This window comes from Leptosomus discolor, chromosome Z, assembly GCF_034619465.1.
Source record: "Leptosomus discolor isolate bLepDis1 chromosome Z, bLepDis1.hap2, whole genome shotgun sequence".
NCBI lineage: Eukaryota > Metazoa > Chordata > Aves > Leptosomiformes > Leptosomidae > Leptosomus > Leptosomus discolor.
The window spans coordinates 63,193,911-63,215,276 of record NC_141419.1 but is presented as its reverse complement, the minus strand read 5'-3'; the positions used below and the strand labels follow the sequence as shown (position 1 = coordinate 63,215,276).

The window sequence follows — 21,366 nt, the reverse complement described above, 5'->3', positions numbered from 1 at the left end:
TGCATTTATACTAAGAAAACTCTTCATATTGAGCGGCCAATGTAAAATGATTCTGTTTACAAAAAAAAAATTCTCTCTTTTTTTTTTTTTTTTTTGGTAAACAGATCTGGCAAAATACATACACCCATTCCATTTAACAACTCCAATAAAATAATGTTCAACACAGCTAAAATTTTGACAACAGTCACCTTCAGACTTATTTTTTTTTATTTTTTTTTATTTTTTTTTTTTCATATTAAACCCAAAGGGCTAACATAATGGGGTGTGTGTCAGTGGTGGGAGGTTTCATATTAGACTGCAGTGTATGTATTTCCAGTAGCACTGCATTGTCTGATAGTCTGAGTAGTTGCAACAATGTGCTCATTATGAATTGGGTTCATGAGGTTCTGCTGTACTCCACTGTCAAGCACTGGCTGCATGCAGCCCACCTGGAACGCCTGGTTTAGCTCTGTTTTCTCCCTCTTGGCTGGTGGCTCTCCATTTTCATCCATCTCTTCATCTATTTCACTTTCAACTTCGCTGCCCTCATCTGTACAAAGAAACCACTGTGAAACTAGCATGAAGGGAAAAAATTCCAATACAAGGGCCTTTATTTTGCAAGTAATAGTGAAATTAAAAAAATACAGGGAAGACTAGCAATCTGATAAAGCACAAACTGAAAATTTGAAATTTTAATAGAAAAAATTACTGTCTCAAATAGGTCAAGAGACTCTCAGGTTTGATCACGTGAATTACACACTGTTGATACAGTAGGTGGAAAAAACCAACTGCAGTCTCAAAAATAATCTCTAACAAACAATGTTAACTTCATGTTGCAAAATGCCTCTCACCTCTGAGACAAGATGATCAAAAGAGTTGTTACACTTAGTTACAGATAGGGAAACAGAGGTGAAGAGATTTGGCATGACCTGACCCCAAATTTTTACATACATTCTTATACTCGCTAGTTCCGTGATCTGGGGTCAAGTCATGCCAAATAACTCAACTAGTCAGTATAAGAATGTATGTTAAAATATGGCATTAAGAGGTTATAAGGAACTCATTTCTTTCCGTCCTCTTCACTGACAAGTTACCTGACAACTACTTGCAGGTAATTTTGTCTTCTTCACTTAGCAAAACATGTACTCAAAGATACGTAAGAATAGTCCTGTCTTTCTTCCTACAGGTGTTACCCTCCTCTGCCCTATCAGATACAACTAAATTCTGCATAAAATTGGAATATTTTTTGTGTCAATAAACATCTTCAAAATATATTCTTATTTTAAAATAAACCTACAATATTCTAGTCATTATTATATGCTGCATATTACATAGATAGCTTATTGTATCCATATAATATATACATGCACTTTAAAGCATCATACAGCTCTAAATTCTGTTTTACTGTATTTTTAAAATGTAAGGACTTATTTTGTTCAAAGAGACACATTAGCTCTGTACAGGATTGTACACTGAAGAAATTAAAATGCTTACCTTTATCCATATTTCCAGGGGACACAGCATTTAAATCACCAAACTGCAAAATAAACATTAAAAAAACCTGGACATAGTCTTAAGCAAATGTGAACTTAGATTATCTGTGATGGAGCAGATCTGTGCTCCAATGGTTTGAAGCTAGCATTCAAACACATTATCTTGGCTGCAGCCACATCCATAGTTCAGCAAATCATTTTCCATTCCATCCTAGTCTTGTGCTTATTAAGACAATTATCACTAAGTAAACCCTCAAACATTAAAATGGGAACGTACAAACTTTTTTAAGATTACTTCATCAGGGTCTTTGTTCCTTGAAGTGAGCTATTTCTGTGTGGTATAAAGCCATAAATTATGATGGATATCCATCCTGAACTCCAATATTTGAACAAAAAGCTCTTTTTATAATTTCCCAGAGACAACTTTAATTGTGCTGGTACAAAAATGAAGGTGTGTCACATTGTTGCACATCTACCTGTAAGGTAGATGAAAGGCACTGCTGAGAAAGGGTTTACAATCTGGTAACTGGTTTACTTACATCAAAAAAAGACCTTTTCAAAAAAGTTGCTCACAAGCTAGATGTACAACCTTCCTTGCTTGCCTTCCCTGAATCCTCTAAGTTTCTCTTAAATATGAATCAGCAGAGCAAAATGCCATTAATGAATCTCAAATGAAAGCAGTATATTATTATTTATGATGATACTAGTCTATTTTGCCAATACCTGTGTCCAAAGCTGGGAGAAGAAGAAAGGACAAAAAAGAGAACATTCTTCTCAGCTGCAACACCAGTTTATACTGTCTTAAAAGTGTTTGTTTAAGACAATAGTCTTAGACTTCCTCATTTTATTTCAGTCACAGTCATTGAATGCACAGAAACGTAAAAAGACATGCATTTAATGAGTATTTACTACTTCTATTCTGCCTCTTTCACCTCCAGAAGTTTTCAGCTACTTCCTCATTATATCTCCATCTTCAGTCTACATAAACTTTTTAGAAGACCCTACACTTCATTTATGTCTAATATTTACAATGTCCACTAAGACAAGAATGTGGTAACTGTATACTTGTGTAGTACTTTACTGCAAATATAGGGCAGAGATTAAACATATATACTATTGGTGGGTCACTAAGCAAAACACTGCTATTTAGTTTTTCTGAAGCATGCCACATGATATAAAATCATTTGACAAATAAAGCTGAGACATTTCCATTTTTTCTTGAAAGCACAGCATCTATTTATAGTATTTAATGAGCCTATCAATATATCTTGAGGGAAGAACGATACCTGATGCCAAACCAACTCACAAAATGACTTGCAATCAGTAACACAGAATATGATACAGTGACTCCCAAGTGTAAAAAGGTAACAAATCTGACCCATTAACTATCTAGCCTATTTTCAAATATATCCATTTTCTGGCACTTTTGAAATGCAATTACGTGATAACCATGCATTTCTCAACATCTCACTCAAAATAAAAGGTTAGATGAACCACTGAAAAAAAGAGGGATGAGATAAACTTCTCCTTGCAGATACCATAGATGAGTATAAAAAACTTGTTATGAATTGAGAGTCTTGTTCTGTTTTTTTAAATCAATGATCTTTGAAATGTATGTATGAAAACAGTCTGTGTTGCAAACCTCTATGTATGTCTGTGCTGGTTATAGTACATGTATGTGAACAGTACCGTACAAGCCAGAATTCTGCATGTAAGCCATCCTCCTCAAGTCAGTGGTGGTACTCAGCTCAGTTGTGTTAACATTTGTATGGGAATCCAAATGTGTGCAAATACATGTAAATAGATCCATATAAGCAACACTACCCTAATGTTCTGTTGTTTTTTACTTCACATAAAATATTCAGTTCTCAAATATGGAAAAAGTCTGTATGTTGATCAACATTTTTCAAACTGTGCATATGAATCTGTATACAGGTTTATAAAGAAGCAAGCTCGTTTGGAAATAATGGGTTAGAATTCAATGTGATTTTAGTACTCTGATAATCAACCAATGGAACAAGTTTGAAACTGTTGTACATATTGGTAACCAAATCTATTGTTATATTGCACAACATCCTACAGCTCCACACAAACGCTTAAAAAATTTGCAAAGACACATACCCAAATTCATCACTAAATCTGTCAATCTAATCTCTTAACATATTATCTTACCTCTCCCATAACTGCAATAGGTGTCTCTCCTGTTGCCTGAGCAACACGATGCTCTACTAAGTAAAACATGTATTCATCGTAAAGCAAGCGGATCAGATGGAAAGAGCCAAAGCTAGCAGCACTGCGCAAGGTTAAATCTCGAATCACCATTGAGCTATTCAAAAATAGAAAAATATACATATTTATGGATTATATGTCACAGTCATTTTAACACTTATCCATGTAGACATTTCACCTCAAAACCAATATTCTCAAAAGTAATGTTATCCACAAATGTCTGATTTATGGTGTCTTCGGAAAGAGATGGCCAGGAGAGGCAATCATTTGCTCCTCTCCTTTCTCTTAAGGTATTGTTGGACACCACATTACGTAAGAAATAACCAGATTGTTTTGTTTTCAGTTTTTCTTTGTTTTGCTATATGCATAACTACCAATACTTGAGCATGTGTTAAACCTAACTTGAAAGAAAACTTGGTTGAAAACATGAAAAATAAACGGTAAAAAAACTATTAGATTTTAAACAAAGTAATGCTTAAATAGTGTCTGTTGTGTCCACCTTCCCAGTATGAACGTTTCAGTTGTCATGATTTTAAAACTTTGAAACTTAAAATTACAAAAAGATGTGTGTACATATTATATTGACACATTCTGGTATGTTCAGCAAGTAGTTGCCAGTCATTTTCAAATATCAAGGTTTACTCTGATAACTGTTTCAATAAGCAGCTAACATGGAATGCTTGTCTTAATGTTCTTTTTACACATTAAAACCAGGTTTTGTCTTCCTTAGCTAATAAACATAGATACCACAGGGGTTTTATAGACAATATTAAAAATAGTGGCTTAATAATTGTGTAGTTATTCAACACCAAAATTTCATATTATGTTTCTAACTCAGGACAAAATTCCACCTGCACTCATTTGCACATGGCTTTTAAAAAAATCAGCATGGATCATTTAAGTCCCTGCCAATTTGCAAGTAGCTCTGAGTTCAAGGTTAACAACAATAATTTTCTGAAAAAAAAAACCAAAACCCACGTGTTTTTCATGACTTAGTGCGCATCTGTTTGATATAACATCTGTCAATTTTACTACAGTGAACAATTCAGCAAATAATAGAATAGTTAGAATGTTTCAGAAGTTATTAAATACTACCTGTAGAAAGACCATTTTAACAGAAATTGCCGTGCTGCTTTAGGAAAGCTGGGTCTTCCTTCATATGGTTTCAATGCTTGCATCATTACATTATCAAGCCAGGCAGCCCACTGCTCCAGAGTGCTCTGCTGTTGAAGAGTCATCTTGAAATCTGTTTCTAGTCTCTGAACCATGTTGTCATCACACTGGCACACCCAGGAAGCCTGCTCCTGTTACAGCACATGACAACTCTTGAATTAACAATACACAAGCCAAAGCACAGATTGTAGTTCCTTCTCAAAGATTAAGCAATTCAATGGATGAAAAGGACAAAACCCACTTACCAGACAAACTAAGAAGCAGTTTTTATTTTTATGTCTAATTTTGTTGAAAGTAAGTGGGTGGGAAAAGCATAACATATAAAAGCAGACATAAAATAAAAGAATGAGAACAAACAATGGGAACAACATGTACATTGTAGTTTTCCAGATTGATTTTCAAAAAATGCTTCTACTTTCCTCATTCATCATTCTTCTACTGAAATATTTGGGACTTGTCCCTTTTTTTCTGGGCCTACAGGCAGGACAAGCAGGATGAACGGGTAAATAGGGGGCTAAAGTAATAAAAGCAGTAGCAAGAAATCAAGTGCAAGGTTCCTTTTGTTCTGAAGAAGTTAAGCTTAAAGCCAATTTCTGTTATATCATGTTATAAAAGAAAGCATTATATGTAAACAAGGATTATTTTGTTTGCTGACTATAGGCAATAATAGATTGCATATGACTTAGAGTACAACATAAACTGCACAGAAATGGAGAAACACACTCTGCATACAATAATAAGCAATTTAGTCAGTGATATCAAGTTTAAATAAGGCTAGCTGGTCAATTCAGAAACTAGGAGAGAAAAATGAAGACTGACTAACTGCAAGCCATGTCCTTAAAGTCTAGCTATCATGTGCCAAGTTAACACTCCATTCACGGACTCTATATCCATGTTAACATATTACAATACTTAATATACTGTATCTTTGGTCAAGTACTCTTGACCAACTTCTGTTAAGATTATTAACAAGTATGTTAAAACAGTTGTTCGTAAGGAAAAGAGACAAACATAGAACTACCAGTAATCTGAAACATTTCACTTTGCTGGGCAAAAGGAAAAAAAAAAATTCCTCAGAGGAGCAGAAATGTGTGGAGAAATTAAGCTTAGTATAAATATAAACTCATATTCTATAGCTAACTGGAAACTAGTTCTAATCTGTACTGATCTAATCAATTACTCAGGAGACCTTGTAAATTTAAGCATAGGCACTTAAATGAAGTATACTAGCAGTATTGTCTTTCAAACGACAGTCTCTACTAAAACCAATATTGTGCATTTAATAGCTTTTAGAGACATTCAGAAATTATTCTACTATCTGAGATCTAATTCTAAGATATCATTTATGCTGTTACTAAGACATCATTCATGCTGCCCGTTCTAAGCATGTATTTGGTCTACATTTGCATAGGAGTTGGAAGTGTATGTGCACTTCAAGACAGTAAACGGCAACAGATAATAGTTCTGAGTTCCTGCTTTCCTGTAGTGTAAGCTGTCATGTTTGACTGAATCACTGTATATATGAATCAGCAAAATGTTCTCACTTCACTTTCTTGATAGAATAAAGACAGCTAACAAAAACATAAAGGAAAGAACACTTTTTTTTTTTTTTTTTAAAGCCTGTTAATTTAAAGCTACATTTTACCTGAACATTGGCAAAATCAACACGGTTAAGATCATTGAGCATCTGGTTGATTTGAGAAGTATTTTGAAGCACAGCTCGAGCTGCTTGAGCCAGGTGATTAAGAGATGTGTATCTTCGCAGAGTCTGGGCAAAGGCACTTACAGCGGCAACCTATGAAGAAATTAATGTATTTTAAAATATTGTATTTTTTATCTGTAGATTAATTCTACAGATTGGATCTTTACTTTCATTTTAATATTCTATATTAATGAGTCCTCATATGTGAATTATGTCCATGTAGCAGATCAAATAATATCTCCCTGATAATTTTTTGACAAAACTGAGTTATTTCCTCTCCCATTATTTGATGCTTGATGCTAAACATGAAACTTAGCATTGAAGTTAAAATGCTACTGCTTTCAGATGCTACTGCCCACTTGGTTTGACATTGCAAGAGTAATACTTTAACACTTTTGTCTACCTTGGTTTGTATCATCCTCTGTGGAATATTGTTCATGGCATTTGAAAGCCAGCCTTCAAGGCTTTTTGCAAAATTGCGAATGGCTTGGGTCAAGGCACCTGCATATTAAAGAGTAAAAACAGAATGAAAAGAAAGCAATGTACCCATCTTGAAATGTTTTACATTCTCAGTACTTACGTACTTAATGTTCAGGTCCGCTGCTTTTACTAAAAGACAAATCCAGTCTAGGTTCAAAATGCCTCATTCAGACACAGATTATGCAATAATGATTTTAGTTTTGGTTTAATACACAGTTCTGACTTCCTCACTTAACAATCTTTCAAGAAGTTTGTGTCTAGCAGTATTGTTTTGGGCACTCCTCTAGAAGAACATCAGTAATTGCAGCAGCAGTTGTTGTGACAGAAACTTCCATCATAAACTTTCAGCTTTCCATTTCATCCAAGCACCTCTTTTAAAGAGAAAAATTCTGGAAAAAAATCCAGTTACTGGAATACTGCAGTTTCCTCAAGTATGCCCAAAGTAACCTTGAGCCATGTCATGGTGCTGCTTACTTCAGTTTAAAAGAACAAAATCCAACATGCTGTGCTTAAGGATATAATCAATAAGCAAGATATAGGATTGTGTTTCACTGACAGAAATTGAGATTATTCAGATGGCTGTGGAATCTGTGTGCATTTTTGTTTACTATAGCACCCACAGAATAGCTGAGTGGCTGACAGAGATTGAGAGAAACTGAGGAAGCCCTTATGGCAATCTGCACTACTCAAAATGTAAGTCTTAATTTTTCAAAGGAGGAGGACAGGAAGTATTTTCCCAAGGAAGTGCACCTGGAAAAATCGTATCTCCTGAGTAGTAGAAACCTCACTTTCCCATACCTACCACTTGCTCATTGACATAGTAGCATCCACTCAAATGGTTGCAAAAATGAGACAAAAAGAAAAAGAACTACAGATTTCTAAAGACTGGTAGAGAATGAACGCAACTACAAAAGTGAAGAGGAAAAAACTAGAAAGAGGAAATAATTATTTTCAAACTGTTTTAGCTATTTGTTACCAATAAAGTAATAAGTATCCAAGTAAAGATTGACTGGATTCTGTTTATAAGGCTGAATACTCTGGTAGAGTACAATATTAATGCTGATAGAACTTTTCATTGAGAAATGCTCTTTTACTGTTTGAATTACTGATGATCTCATTTTTTAATAAAGCTTTCTACCAGCAAAGTAAATTTACTAAAAGCAAATATGTAGTCTTCATGATATCTTTTTTCACGTCTTCAAATTTGCAGTGATAAGCAATGGAATCAATATCAGTAATTTATATAACTGACTACACATTTGGATGCCCAGTTGAATACAATCTGATCTTACAAAATGTCTGTACTAGCTGAACACTCAATGGAAACAGGGTTTTTTTCCCCCTTGAGGTTTCGACATGAAGAACATGCTTTTTTCTTCAATCCTGTCAGTCACCTAGCTCACTTGTGCTGCTTTGTAAATTATTTCTATGTACTTACTAATTAACTATGTATTCACTCACATTTTCTTACCTATAGAAGAAAATGCAGAGTGGAAGGGATAACATAAATACTGTATGAATGATACTTAGATATTTAAGGAAAATATTACTGCTTTTTCATTTCTAATTCACTTATTACTCTTTCTCATCCAACTAGATACTACAAAATTATTTGCATCACTGTTCTCCTTTAAAAATCAATATGCAAAAGCAGCTCAGAGCTTAAGAAAGGCCTTTAGCAAGGAAGAAACAGGAGCAAATGAAAGGAATTCTACATTCTGGAGAAATCAAATAGCTAAAGGAGATAATCAGGCATCAGTATTGTATAGAACAAGCACAAATTTCTAATAGGCTTTGGAAATATCACATTGAATACAGAATTTTTCCCATATTCCATCCTTAAGTTCACATCTAGCCATTACCAAAACCTGAAGTGCCTACATCTTCAAAGCCTTATTTTAAGTTCATCTGGCTACCATAGAAAATGCTTTCAAGGAATCACATGATGAGTATGGTGCAAAGTAAATGGCCTGAGGTAGTTAAATGTTACTAGACACACACTAAATGATGTTGCAATGGCAGTTACCAACAGAAAGTTTGGTTTGGATAAGCGCCCAGAAAGCTTGTGTTCTCAGCTGAAAACCCTCCAACATGCAAACCTTATAAAACCAAGGCTTTACAATCCTTCTAGTACTTTAAATTCTTGTCTGCCTGGAATTGTGTAATATGGTGTGGAAATATGTTTAGTATAAATTCTCCACCTATGATAGAAACTAACTCACAGGCAAGTTTGTTACTGTCCATTCTGTCACTTGCAAGGTGCAAAAAGTCTGTTCTAAAAAATAATAGCTCTGGTCTCTTGACAAAGACATTACATAATTATTCCTGACTCAAATGGAATGGACAGCATTTCACTTCTCTTAGGAAAAGGAATTTTCCTGTTTTGTACACAGCAATTCTTCATTCATTCTCTGAGTGCTAAACATGCAGCTGGCAAATTTAACTCAGAGGTTAAAAACAAAACAACTTTTTCTTAAATGGTATTTTTTTTCTACTCCAGTAATACGTGTCACACAGATAAGTAGTACAGTAAGACTTTTCTCAAAGAAAAACACTGAAAAACTAGACATAAAAAAAGATAAACCCTAAAAAATCATATGCTTACTTCAAGCACTTTCCAAATTTTTTTTTTTTTTTCCTATTTTGAGCAGCTGCTGTCTATACCTTGCATTTATTCAGGAAAGAAATCATAAACATGCCTTTGATTAAGCATTTACAATCCCCTTTCCTCTACAGAGTCCAAACTTCCCTATAAACTGCTATTTTCCCACAGAAGATGTGAATTTGTCTACTTCACCCAGCTCCATTATTGTCATAGTCAGCCATTAAGCACAACCTTAAGCCTTCCTCTTGGTCTTCTGTAATGGCTGGAGATACTTTAATTCAAAAGCACAAGTTAAAAAAATAATACTATTTTAAATATTTAACAGTGAAGAGAGAAGTTGAATGGACCATCATTACTGGAAATCTGACTAGAAAAAGCCATTTAGTTAGCTGGTCCTAAAGATAAAATAAGAAAATACATTAGCTATGTTCCAAAGGTTAGCTCAGTGGGTGAACTTCTGAGCAGAAAACCACTGGACTGTTCACAAAATAGAGGCAGAAGTCTCTTGGGATGAATTTGTCCTGGGATCACATGATGTGTTTGCATCAAGAAGTCTGACAACTATCCCAAAACAAGGAATGTCAAACACAGTAGGTATCAATTAGTCAAATACAACTTGTAATTCTAGAAAGAAAGAAATAGCATGAAAAAGACCTGATGCCTGTCCTTATTGATATTAAATGACTATCCCATTTTCTTGAAACCCTGTACTGCAGTGCCCAATGCATCTTATGAAACAATGGAGGAAGATACCACAAGCTAAGGAGCTAACATACAAAAACTGTAAAAGGCTGCCAGGCTGCGTAGGAGAAGCAAGTGAAAAGCAAGATGAAAAGCAGGTTTGATGAAAAACTATGTCTGCACCACCTTTTCATTCAGAAAATAATGTGGTTTTGGAAGACAGAGTTTTGTGGGGTTTTTTAATCATTGCCTATTTGCTTGTGACAAGACTATCTTACTCTAAAATTAATATCCTACCTACTTGCATGGTCATTAGGTAGAAAGGTAAAACATCAAATATAAACCAATGAAAAATAACTTATGAAAGCAATGGTTGTCAATAATTGCATGTATTTGAGAAAACATTTTTCATTTCTTCTGCTACATATATGAAAAGATAATTTATGTCCATCTCTACCAAGAACTTACTTTCCTTAATAAAAAAGCTAGAACTGCCTTTGTAAATGGCCGACCTTCAGATTTTATACGTTTCCAATTCCAAAATTTGTTTTGTATCATACAAAATTTACTAAAACCTAACTTTATTGCACTGACCCTGAAAAAGTCAATAAAACTTTTCTGCAAGGCAGTACCTGCAAATATCCTTATAAAGTGCTTATTACTGCTACAGTGACTATAGCAGAAGGGGTGTTCACAGCATGACAAAATAGCTTTGTTAGTTGCAAAGCTAGTTAAGGCCCTAATTTTTTAAAAAATATTACTCCAACTTTTTATAAAGTGACTACTGTTTTGTCATGGAATAGATATAATATGTAGGAGTTACAAGGTTTGTACTGGGTTGCTAACACGATTTCTTTATAATATTTAGCACAGCACATGCGAGACAATAAATGCTTCATAAAGGAGTTCAACTTTCTTCACATAAATTAAATTCATTTTCTACCACAAATAGCCATAAAAATACTCTGCTGGAGCAACGATAGATTCTAGTAACTTTGAAAAGAAAGCTGTACTTCTGGTAATGGTTGAATGGCCAGACAGTTATTCACTCCTTCAAGCAGGACTTATGACAGAAAGAACAGTGGATTGGAATAATAAATTGGACTAAAAATTTCTGAGTTACTTTTTCATTGCCGTAAGAGTCATTAAAATTTATTTCAGCAGCCACTGATAAGGAACAAAAGACTAACTGTCCAAAATGGAATCACAAAGATCACATACTTTTTTCAGACTAATCAAAGATTAATATATAATGTTTAAACTAAAAACTACTGTATTTAGTGGAAGGACTGACATTGCACACTGGCTCAGGGCCACGGGACTTAGGTCTATCAGGTAGTCTAGAACCAGGAAAACATTTTTATCTGAAAATATAATACACAGAGAAAGAAGTACCTTTAATATGAAACTGGATCTTGAAAACAATACCTGTTACTTTTAAAATACAAAGCATACATCAATTTTCAGTAAAACCTCCTATGCAAAAAATTTAAGGATAAACGATACACAATACTTTTCTAACTTTCAAACTATTCTTAAAGCTGCCCTGTGAGGCACAAGACCACCACCACACACATACATGCACAAAAATCCTTAGAAAATGTTTCAGGCATTCAACTTACTAGGAATAGGTCTAAGGACATCAGGAATGAGAATCTCCACCAAAGCCTGGTACATCACATGGTCACAGTTACACATCCATTTCAGAATAGACTCATTCTTGCACAGAGTAATCAGCTTTGCTTTTGGAAGTCGACTTTCTATTTCACTCAGATTGCTGGTGTGAAAAAAAAACAAATAACAATACATTTGCAGCCAGTAAAAACCTGCAATGAGTGTTAAAACATACTATTTTATAAATGTCATAGATGTCTTAACTACACCCAAAAGAACTTTACATGTTGTGTCACATGGGAACGGATTTAAAAATGTGCCATAGCTCTGCTACAGCTCAAAAATTCTGCAGAGGTATGAATAATCTTAAAAGAACTGGACAGAATACTGGGAAAAGACACTTTTACTGCAGTTGTCCAAGCAAAGAAAAAAAATGGATGACACAATCATTTCAAGACTGCGCTTTGGCATACACCCAGCCTATACAAAAATGCTTGACAACATAAATTTCATTTGAAAAATTAGCATATTAAAAATTACTACTCTGCAAGTAAAACCAGTGAGATTCTCTTTTTATTTGACACGTTTATTATATCATCATGAGAAGTAGTAAACAAAGAGAAACATTTACCGACCTTGGTTCAGTAATAGTAGTGCCATCAGGTGGAGCAGAGGGAGAATAGCGCCAGAAAGTTTGCCACAATTTTTCTATCAGGCTGAACTGAAGATTCACAACCACATCCAGTATTGCCTGAGAAAATAAAACACAAGTACAGATTGTCTTCTACCCAGCTTCCTCCTACTGCCAACTCCAACTAGATCTATAGCTTTTTTTCCTCCATCATGTAGTGTAGCAGGTCAAACTGTACATTTCTCAAGTTATAAATAATATCTATTTTAATACTTTTGATATCCATAAATTATCCACTATAAACTGGTGTGCACAGAGACCTGAGTAAGACCAAACGCACATGCACGGAAGACTCCAGAAATGAGCATGGCCTATGTAAACATACCAGAGGAATTCACCCAAAGAAAATACTTAATGCTACTGCAAACACAAAGGAATCCTGACATTTTATTAATTTTCATAATTCATATACATTTGAAAACACTTTCAAAAAGAATTTTAAAAGACATATTGTTCAATATAAAATGTGGCTTAAATGTCTCAATATTCTTTTAAAATGAGAAAAAAGTTACTGCTTTTAATGTAAAAAAAGAAATAATAATTTAATCTGATTTACATTTCCTATTGACTAAACCAAAGATCTGCATGTATAATCTGAAGTCTAGTTTCTCTAATATTCTGAAAACTACATTTCCGTCTTAGTGTATATTATATATTACTTTTTTCCCTTGTAAAGGGGACCCTCCAGAAAAAGCTTTTTACTGATGTCCTTTCCAATAAAATAAGCAAAATATCCTGGGGGAAAGTCACATACCACTAACATGGCTGCAATATATTTTGGCATCACTGTCCTGTACTGACTTTCACTAGAAGACATGAACTTTAAAAAATGGATGGTTTCTAGAAAATACCTCACAGTGCTCTCGATAAAGACTTTGCAGTGATTTGATGTCCTCAAAGGTAGTACCATCTGGTAGAGAAGATATTTCAACTTCTCCAAACTCTGGAAGTACTCGAGATGCATCTGTTTCCACAACAACATAATGAAAGAGGGCTATTGTGAACAGTCCCAGTTACAACACAATTAAGAAAAAACGTAAAGATAATACAAAGAAACAAATTCCAACAGGTCATAACGTTCAAAGAGAAAAGTCTTCCATACCTGTTGTATGTTAAAATCGTAAACAAATTCAGCCAGCATTTTGTAATCAAACAGAAATATAAAATTATTCTTCAAGACATTAAAGAGACATCAGCTACATACTACACCTATATAGAAAAGCTAACACACATGTTTTCAGAATATTATAGGATGAAAGAAAATATCTATGGCAGTGTACGAAAGAATAATCCTTTAACAGTTTTTTTCTTGTTCAACCAAAGAGTTGCTACGTAGCCAAGTATGATGAGGCTTAGCTCAATATACATTTTTATTTGAAATTTACTAGACTTCCAAGTAGAGCCAATGTGTGCTTTTACTATTTGTCACAAATGTTTCTGGGAGACAAGCTGATATAAGAGAAAAATGTTGGACTGAAAGGTACCTGGAAAGAAGATTAAAAACATTGTAATGCTACCCTTATGTTCTCAAAGATTTCAATAACAGCAAAATTAGGCCAAAGGATTTGATGCTTGAAAATCCCAATCAAATAAGCCTACACCTTCTGCAATAACACAGCCAAAGAGTCTTTCTACATAAAAAAAATAACTAAATTACCATTTGTTTCTACACTGAGAATATATGTTTAGCTGGATCAGTGAATCCACAACTTGGACATTTTTAAACATGAACTTTGAGGTTCCAGTTAAAACTATTTGGCTCTTTCCACTTATAACACTACAGCACACTTTCAAAACAGCATACTGGATGACTAACCTGCAGTAGTAATGCCCCCCTTTTTATGAAATAAAATGCACAATAATGCACATGCAAGGAACAACTTTCATCACAGAAATTTCAATATGCTTGACTAATAGAACTTTCCACAGCCACTGCATTGTGAAAAATACACAAATACAGAATTTGCATAATTTTTCCTTTTTTACTTACATGATGCACATAAAATATTACAGAAAGCTCCCAACACAGAACATGTCATTTAAGTGCCTTTTTTGTTCCGTTGTAAGAATTTTAAAGAGGGCATGACAACTTTAGAAGCAACTACTGTACTTGTGTGACTTGATATTCACAGTGATAATGAAATTAATCTTGCTTATTTATACAATAGTATAAAACTTGCTTTCATACCTAAAAACTGTTGATGATGTTGACTTTGGGCAATTACAGTTTGTTCAACAGATGTGCCTGTCTGTTGACCACTTCCTGTGAAGCCATCTGCAACTCCATCCACTTTCTGCATAGGCTTATACCTACAAAAATATCAAGTGCAAAATTATCCTTTCTGTTCACTTCTTCATAAATAAGATCATACAATCTATGTTTGCTCTGATTTCTCCATCTCAAAATAAAATTTTGAGCAAAAGTAACATAAGAATTTACACATTTGTATTTATTTTGTAAATAGCGGAAGAAACAATTACTAAGGGAAGCTAGAGCATTATACTGCATTACAGAATTCATAAAGGTGATATTACAGCACCACTGCCAATTTCTTGTGCAATTTAGCTGAGGAACAGCATACCATAAGACCAACTAATTTACATCTCAAAAGGAATCAAATCATTCCCTTTCCAAATTCTTTGACTTCCCAATAATTATGTAATTCAAAAATAATGTTTCGTTAACTTAAGAAAAAACAACATTACTGTCTGAGGATAGTGAAAGACTTTTCAAATCCAACAAACTTCTCTCATAAGCCTAGAAGGCCTGAGAAAGCTCCTTGGAAACCTAAACTCTTCACTAGTCAATTCTCAGAATCATTTATAAAGGTCAAAAATCACAGTGATACAAATGGGAATGCTGGTTTGGATTGTCAAGTGTTGTCTCAACAATCAGTCTGATAGGCAGAAGATCATGCCTGTCACTTCCAAGACAACTGAGAATTCATTCTGTCTCAGGTCGTAATGGTAACATCTTGAACTCTTCGCACTTTTGAAAAAAAATTGTAGCCACTCAGAGAGAAAATAAGAGAAACCCCAAAGCTAAATGTAGTGTGTTTTAATGATCACTCAAATTGGAATTGTTGTGCAGACTGTAAAACTCCATGCTAAATTCAGAAATGTGACAAGAAATTCCTCTCTTGAGGCATTACTTTGAGAAGCAGTTTCATCAGTTGGGAACATTTCATTTTGTTTCCAGTAAACATAAACCAGCATTGTCTCATGTAATTGCCGAGATTTTACTTTAAAAGGAAGTTCCCATGAAAAATGTCTGCTCAATATTCTAGGCATTCCTGACATGAATCTAAACACACAATAACAAAAGACAGACAGAAATTACACTTTTCAACAGGAAGACTCCTGGCCTGATTAACAAATAATTTTAGAACTTCAGGAAAAAAAAGAAGACACCTATACCTATCCTATCTCTAGGACATTTATGTAAGCGTCACTTTCTGTAATGGTCCAGTATAAAATACTATGCCTGTTGAAGACAATACTGAAACACTAATCAACTTTAATAAAGAATAAAATTTCATCTCTGGTATCATGGTAGCACTGAACTCTTCTGGACGAGCTTGTTATTACTTGATAAATCTACCTGCAATCCAGGCAGTCCATCTGGGAAGAATTCCTAACTTCTTTCTCCTTATACATTATAATTACAAATACCAGGCAGAAGACCAACTTCTGGAAATATTTGTAAATCTAAACCTATACTTTAAGATAGTTCTGTACTTTCTGCAAAATGAATTATTTTTACTGACCTTTCAGCTCCTCAAGTAGGATTCAAAATATTTTGAATACATAAAAATAGCACTCTTCTAAGAGTTTTTCAGTTATGAAAAAACCCTTTTAATTAAAGTATAAAAGCCAACTTAATCCTTTGATGCTAGGAATCAGGATTATTGACCTACTTACTCCACTGTGCTTTTATATAAATATGCTGGGCAAAACTCTTAATTTTGGCACTGTGACAGGTAACTTGTCACAGGAGTTAACCAGTTTCAACAACATTAGGAAATCACTTGCAAAATGAAACCAAAGAATGAAAAAAGAAAACTACTTTTCAGGAGTTTCAGATGAAACATAAGCAGACAGTGGTTAACCATTTTAGATCTACTCTCTTTTATGTACAAGTAGAGCTTTGGCAGTTCAGACATCAAACAGCTCTCCAGAATTCTTTAGTTAAATTCAAGCCATTTTTGGTACATGGAAAAAACAGTTACAATTTCCTAACTGGAGTTAACATTTTCTAAAATTATCCAGACTTTTACTCTATTTCCCCGTTTAACTCATGACTAACCTATACCTTATTTCATATTTCCTCCGATTCTTTTCTTTTAAAGTACTAGGTGCTAGAAGACTGGTAGCAGAAAATAATAACTGACCTTATACAAAAAATGGTGTATGAGCCAGCAACGTGCGCTTGCAGCCCAGAAAGCCAACTGAATCTTGGGCTGCATAAAAAGAAGTGTGGCCAGCAGGTCGAGGTAATTCTCCCCCTCTACTCTGCTCTTGTGAGACCCCACCTGCAGTGCTGTGTCCAGCTCTGGAGTCCTCAGCACAAGAAAGACACAGATCTGCTCAAGCAGGTACAGAGGAGGGTCACGAGGATGATCAAAGGGCTGGACCACCTCCCCTATGAGGACAGGCTGAGAGAGTTGGGGTTGTTCAGCCTGGAGAAAAGGAGGCTCTGGGGAGACCTTATAGTGGCCTTCCAGTACTACAAGAAAGATTAGGAGGGACTCTTTATCAGGGATTGTGGTGACAGGACAATGGGTAACGTTATCAAATTGAAAGAAGGGAGATTTAGATTTGATATCAGGAAGAAATTCTTTCCTGTGAGGGTGGAGAGGCACTGGCACAGGTTGCCCAGAGAAGCTGTGGCTGCCCCCTCCCTGGCAGTGCTCAAGGCCAGGCTGGATGGGGCTTTGGGCAACCTGGTCTGGTGGAAGGTGTCCCTGCCCATGGCAGGGCGGTTGGAACTGGATGATCTCTAAGGTCCCTTCCAATCCAAACCATTCTATGATTCCAAGATTACAGCTTTTTAATGATAACTTGAACCAGAAAGGACATAATTTGAATTTTATATAGGTTAGCATAAACACAGTAAAAGTTTGCAAAGTATTTCGTTAACAACAGACATTTTCTCAATTTGTGCAAAGCTAGGAAAATAAAAAAAACCTCCAAACAATTGAAATCTGAACATGGAATCAGACAATTCAGAAATGACACTGAATGATAGGCTGGTCTCACTTTGCAGTTAATTTAAAATACAACTTCATTGTCTTCCATAGTCAATGACCTAACTTCATTAACAGAAACTTCCTCTCTCACTGCAGAAGAGATTAATAACTTCCTGAATAAAATTCAATGTGCGGCAAACAATTCATATTTAATAAGATAGAGCAGAAAGGGGAAGTATAAAATGCTTGCTTGGTTTGAAATGCGCATATGAAATTGGTAAAGAAAAGAAACAAGCTGAAAACTATGAGAAGCCAAAACTGATTGACTAAGTCACAAGACAGTCAAAAAAACAGATAGCAGCTTTTTCAGTTAAATTTTCTGCAGATTTGTTGTTTGCTTGTACTGTTGCCATGCTGCCACTATGCAGATTTTTCTCTAAGTCTTTGAATTTAGTATTTTTCTAAAAAGTCCAACTCATGTTGTTATGCAATTTATCATATTCTGTCTTAAAACTTAAGTTCTTAAAAACTAAGGTTTCTATCATTCTAGCTTGCTAAAAAGCAAACTGTAGGGTTTCTAGAAAGAAACAGAACTAAAGTCTCAGGATTAACTTGTATTTGTTTTTTATTTTAAATCTGTTATTGTGATTTATCTCTAGGAGTTCACGGACATCTGTGAGAAGTGAGTTACATGTACCAAACTGTAACAAAATGGTGACCTTATGCATAACAATGTGTAAAGTCTGTTAAAGCATTTTACTACTATATGGAAATAAATGTTGCCACTAGGGGGAAAAAATTAGCTTTTAAAAGCAAAAGTTTATTCAAACACCTTACAACCCAAGGCAACCCATTCCAAACCAGTTGACTAAAGTAAAATTTAAGAAATTCAAATGCTTAAAAAATTATCGAAGATGCAAAACCTGCAAGTAACAAAGAAATACCTGAGAAGCATTTGGATGCTATCATAAAGTTTTGGTGTGTAGATCATGTTTGTACTAGTTGCTCTCTAGTGTTTGGAGAAAATAAAAATACTTCCAAGTACACTGTTGTGCATACATCATAAAGCCTCAAAAATAATGCGGAGGCTATATTTCAATAAAAGCACGGTTATCTGAAATCAAATATGGTAAAACTGTAAAGAAATTTAAGGAAAGCAAATTTCATGTGTGTGTTTTTAAAACATTTCTTCTTGGTACAATAAGCAGTGTTGAGTTACGTCTAATCTAGAAGCCTAATCAAAACTGGTTTTTAAGCCACAATCACCTCAGCAACATAACCATACTAATCACAAAATACCTGTGCTTGTTCAAGAGAAAGACTGAATTTTTTCTGTACTAGTCCATTAGGAAGTTGTTTAGTAGTTTTATCATGTAAGTTCTCTTATTAACATTTTAGGATACTGTATCTTAACAAACTTGTAGCCATTTTACAGATGTCAGTATTTTTTAGACTACGATGCCTTGCTCTCTATCTTCAAAAAGAATACCATTATAAAAATGCGTAATTTCTCTGTTTTCCATAAACCCAAGTGCCTGTTAAAAAGATCTATAAATACTTGATGCTTTGGACTTACAGTAGCTTGGTTTAAAGGCAATGTTTGACTGAACTGTATATCCAGGAAACATGAGAATACAGCAAAGAGAACAGTAGAAAAATACAGATTATTTTCTACATGAAATAAATACATAGACTAAACAACATCTATACGAAGAAGTAATTACTGATTTCTGGTTAGAACAATAATATATGTATTAACTGAATGTTATAATGTACCGTAAATAACTTTTATTGTATTTATTAAAAAAAATCTTAGCTGAATGTTCAGCTTCCATAAATGAAAGCAAAAAAGTGTAACTGCATTCAAGAACCGAAAGTCATATTTGAAATTAACTTTGAAAGCTGGAGGTTTACTTCCAGAAACAGAATTTAAAACATACATTGTTATGAATGTCCTAAAGAAAAGACAAACATACCTGTACCAATTTCTCTAGACTAAGCCATAAAGACAATTCAGCTTCTGAGCCACAAGCTTCTACTCATGAAGAGCTAGGTAAACACAGGCTGAAAGTGGAATTTGACTTTAGGAATTGTATCTCTGATACATTTCCCTTAAATGGTCTGACAAGGAATGCTTATGGGAAAGAAATTTCATAGTAAGATTGTAATTTAAAGTGGCAAGTGTTTAGTGCCAGACCTTAAACTCTACAAATATATTTGGCATAATATTTGAGTTGGGTATTTATTTCTTCCTAACAGTCTTTGTATGATGTTCATTCACTGCTAGTCAGGCCTGTGTTTGATCCAGAACTGATGGATTATATAACCATTTAAATATACTGGTTCTTCCTACCCTGGAAAACACCTAGGAGCAGGATGAGAGGCAAGCCAGGCCTTCCCTTGCAAGTCTGAGCCATACAGCAGGTCCAGCTGAAAGGCAGGGTTAGCTATTATCTTCAGACAAGACTAGTCATTAGCCGTGCATTTCTTCATTTCAAAGGTGCTTTAAGTCTCTTGATATGTGGTTGTTGTTGCCAAACCACTGTCTCAGCTGGAAGATAGGACTGTTAGCATCTGTGATCTGTAGTTATTCTAGTTTTTCTTTTTAGTGGAACAAAGAAAGAGTACACCCACATCTCACACTGATCACAACCAAGACATAGCAACTAAAAGCAAAACCTTCTATCTCAAATATATGCCTGATAAATCTCAGATCCTTGAATTCAAGCCCAGAACAAACTCTGGACATGAACATGCAAAACCACTTTGCGATAGTCAAGTTATGCAAATAGAAAAGGTGCATGACCCTCAAATTAAGAAAAGGAACGAAGATCTGTAGCATACATTCAAGTCCACAATCTTTGCCAAAAAGAAGTAGAAGTGTTTATCCAATTAGATATCTCTGATAGAGGTGATAGACTTGGTATAACTACACAGAAAAAGTATATTGACTGCAAATCACCAGTGACTTAAAGGACAAAAGAAACATTACACATATTAATAAAGCTGAAGAAAGAGTGATATTACCCTAATTATGTAAATTATAATATTTGGTCCTTTGGTTATTTCTTAATAAATCCTGCTAGTATTCTTCAGTACGCTAGGATAACTATGATAAAAACACACACAGACATATCGAACATTGAAATTAGATACTAAGCATGTTCAATAAATGTGGAAGAAATCTTACTTCAAAACTACAAGCTTTTTAAATCACACATTGAAAGTTTTAAGTCAAACCATTTTTACATTTTGCATTTCTCTTTTCCCCCCAAAACCCTAGCTTCTGAGGGCTACAAAACACAAGCATACCTCAGTTTCCTTTAAAATTAACCAGGCAAAATATACAGACATATACAGAATAAAGCTTGTCATTGTAGACCAAAGATTACACTAAAACTAAAAAAGTAAGACTACAAAGAGAGAAGAATGGATAAAAGCTCATGATTGTCACATGCTAGAGAGCTGCTGTAATGAAGTAAACAAGCTAGATTGTGGAATAATTTAATACATTTTTAAGGCTTTTTCTA

At 34.5% G+C, this 21,366-nt stretch overlaps 1 protein-coding gene across 1 annotated transcript in view; it reads right to left on the bottom strand.

Moving 5' to 3' along the window:
• Positions 1-290: 290 nt before the first annotated feature.
• The window catches only part of RFX3 (regulatory factor X3), a 139,847-nt gene continuing 118,771 nt past the window's right edge, over positions 291-21,366 (bottom strand). The window contains exons 8-17 of the mRNA XM_086480490.1: positions 14,836-14,957; positions 13,499-13,611; positions 12,592-12,707; positions 11,965-12,119; positions 6,980-7,077; positions 6,520-6,669; positions 4,797-5,005; positions 3,645-3,798; positions 1,474-1,516; positions 291-529 (exon numbers count right to left, since the gene is read on the bottom strand). Of these exons, the coding sequence (XP_086336616.1) occupies positions 291-529; positions 1,474-1,516; positions 3,645-3,798; positions 4,797-5,005; positions 6,520-6,669; positions 6,980-7,077; positions 11,965-12,119; positions 12,592-12,707; positions 13,499-13,611; positions 14,836-14,957 (1,399 nt within the window). The remainder of the gene's footprint in view (positions 530-1,473; positions 1,517-3,644; positions 3,799-4,796; positions 5,006-6,519; positions 6,670-6,979; positions 7,078-11,964; positions 12,120-12,591; positions 12,708-13,498; positions 13,612-14,835; positions 14,958-21,366) is intronic.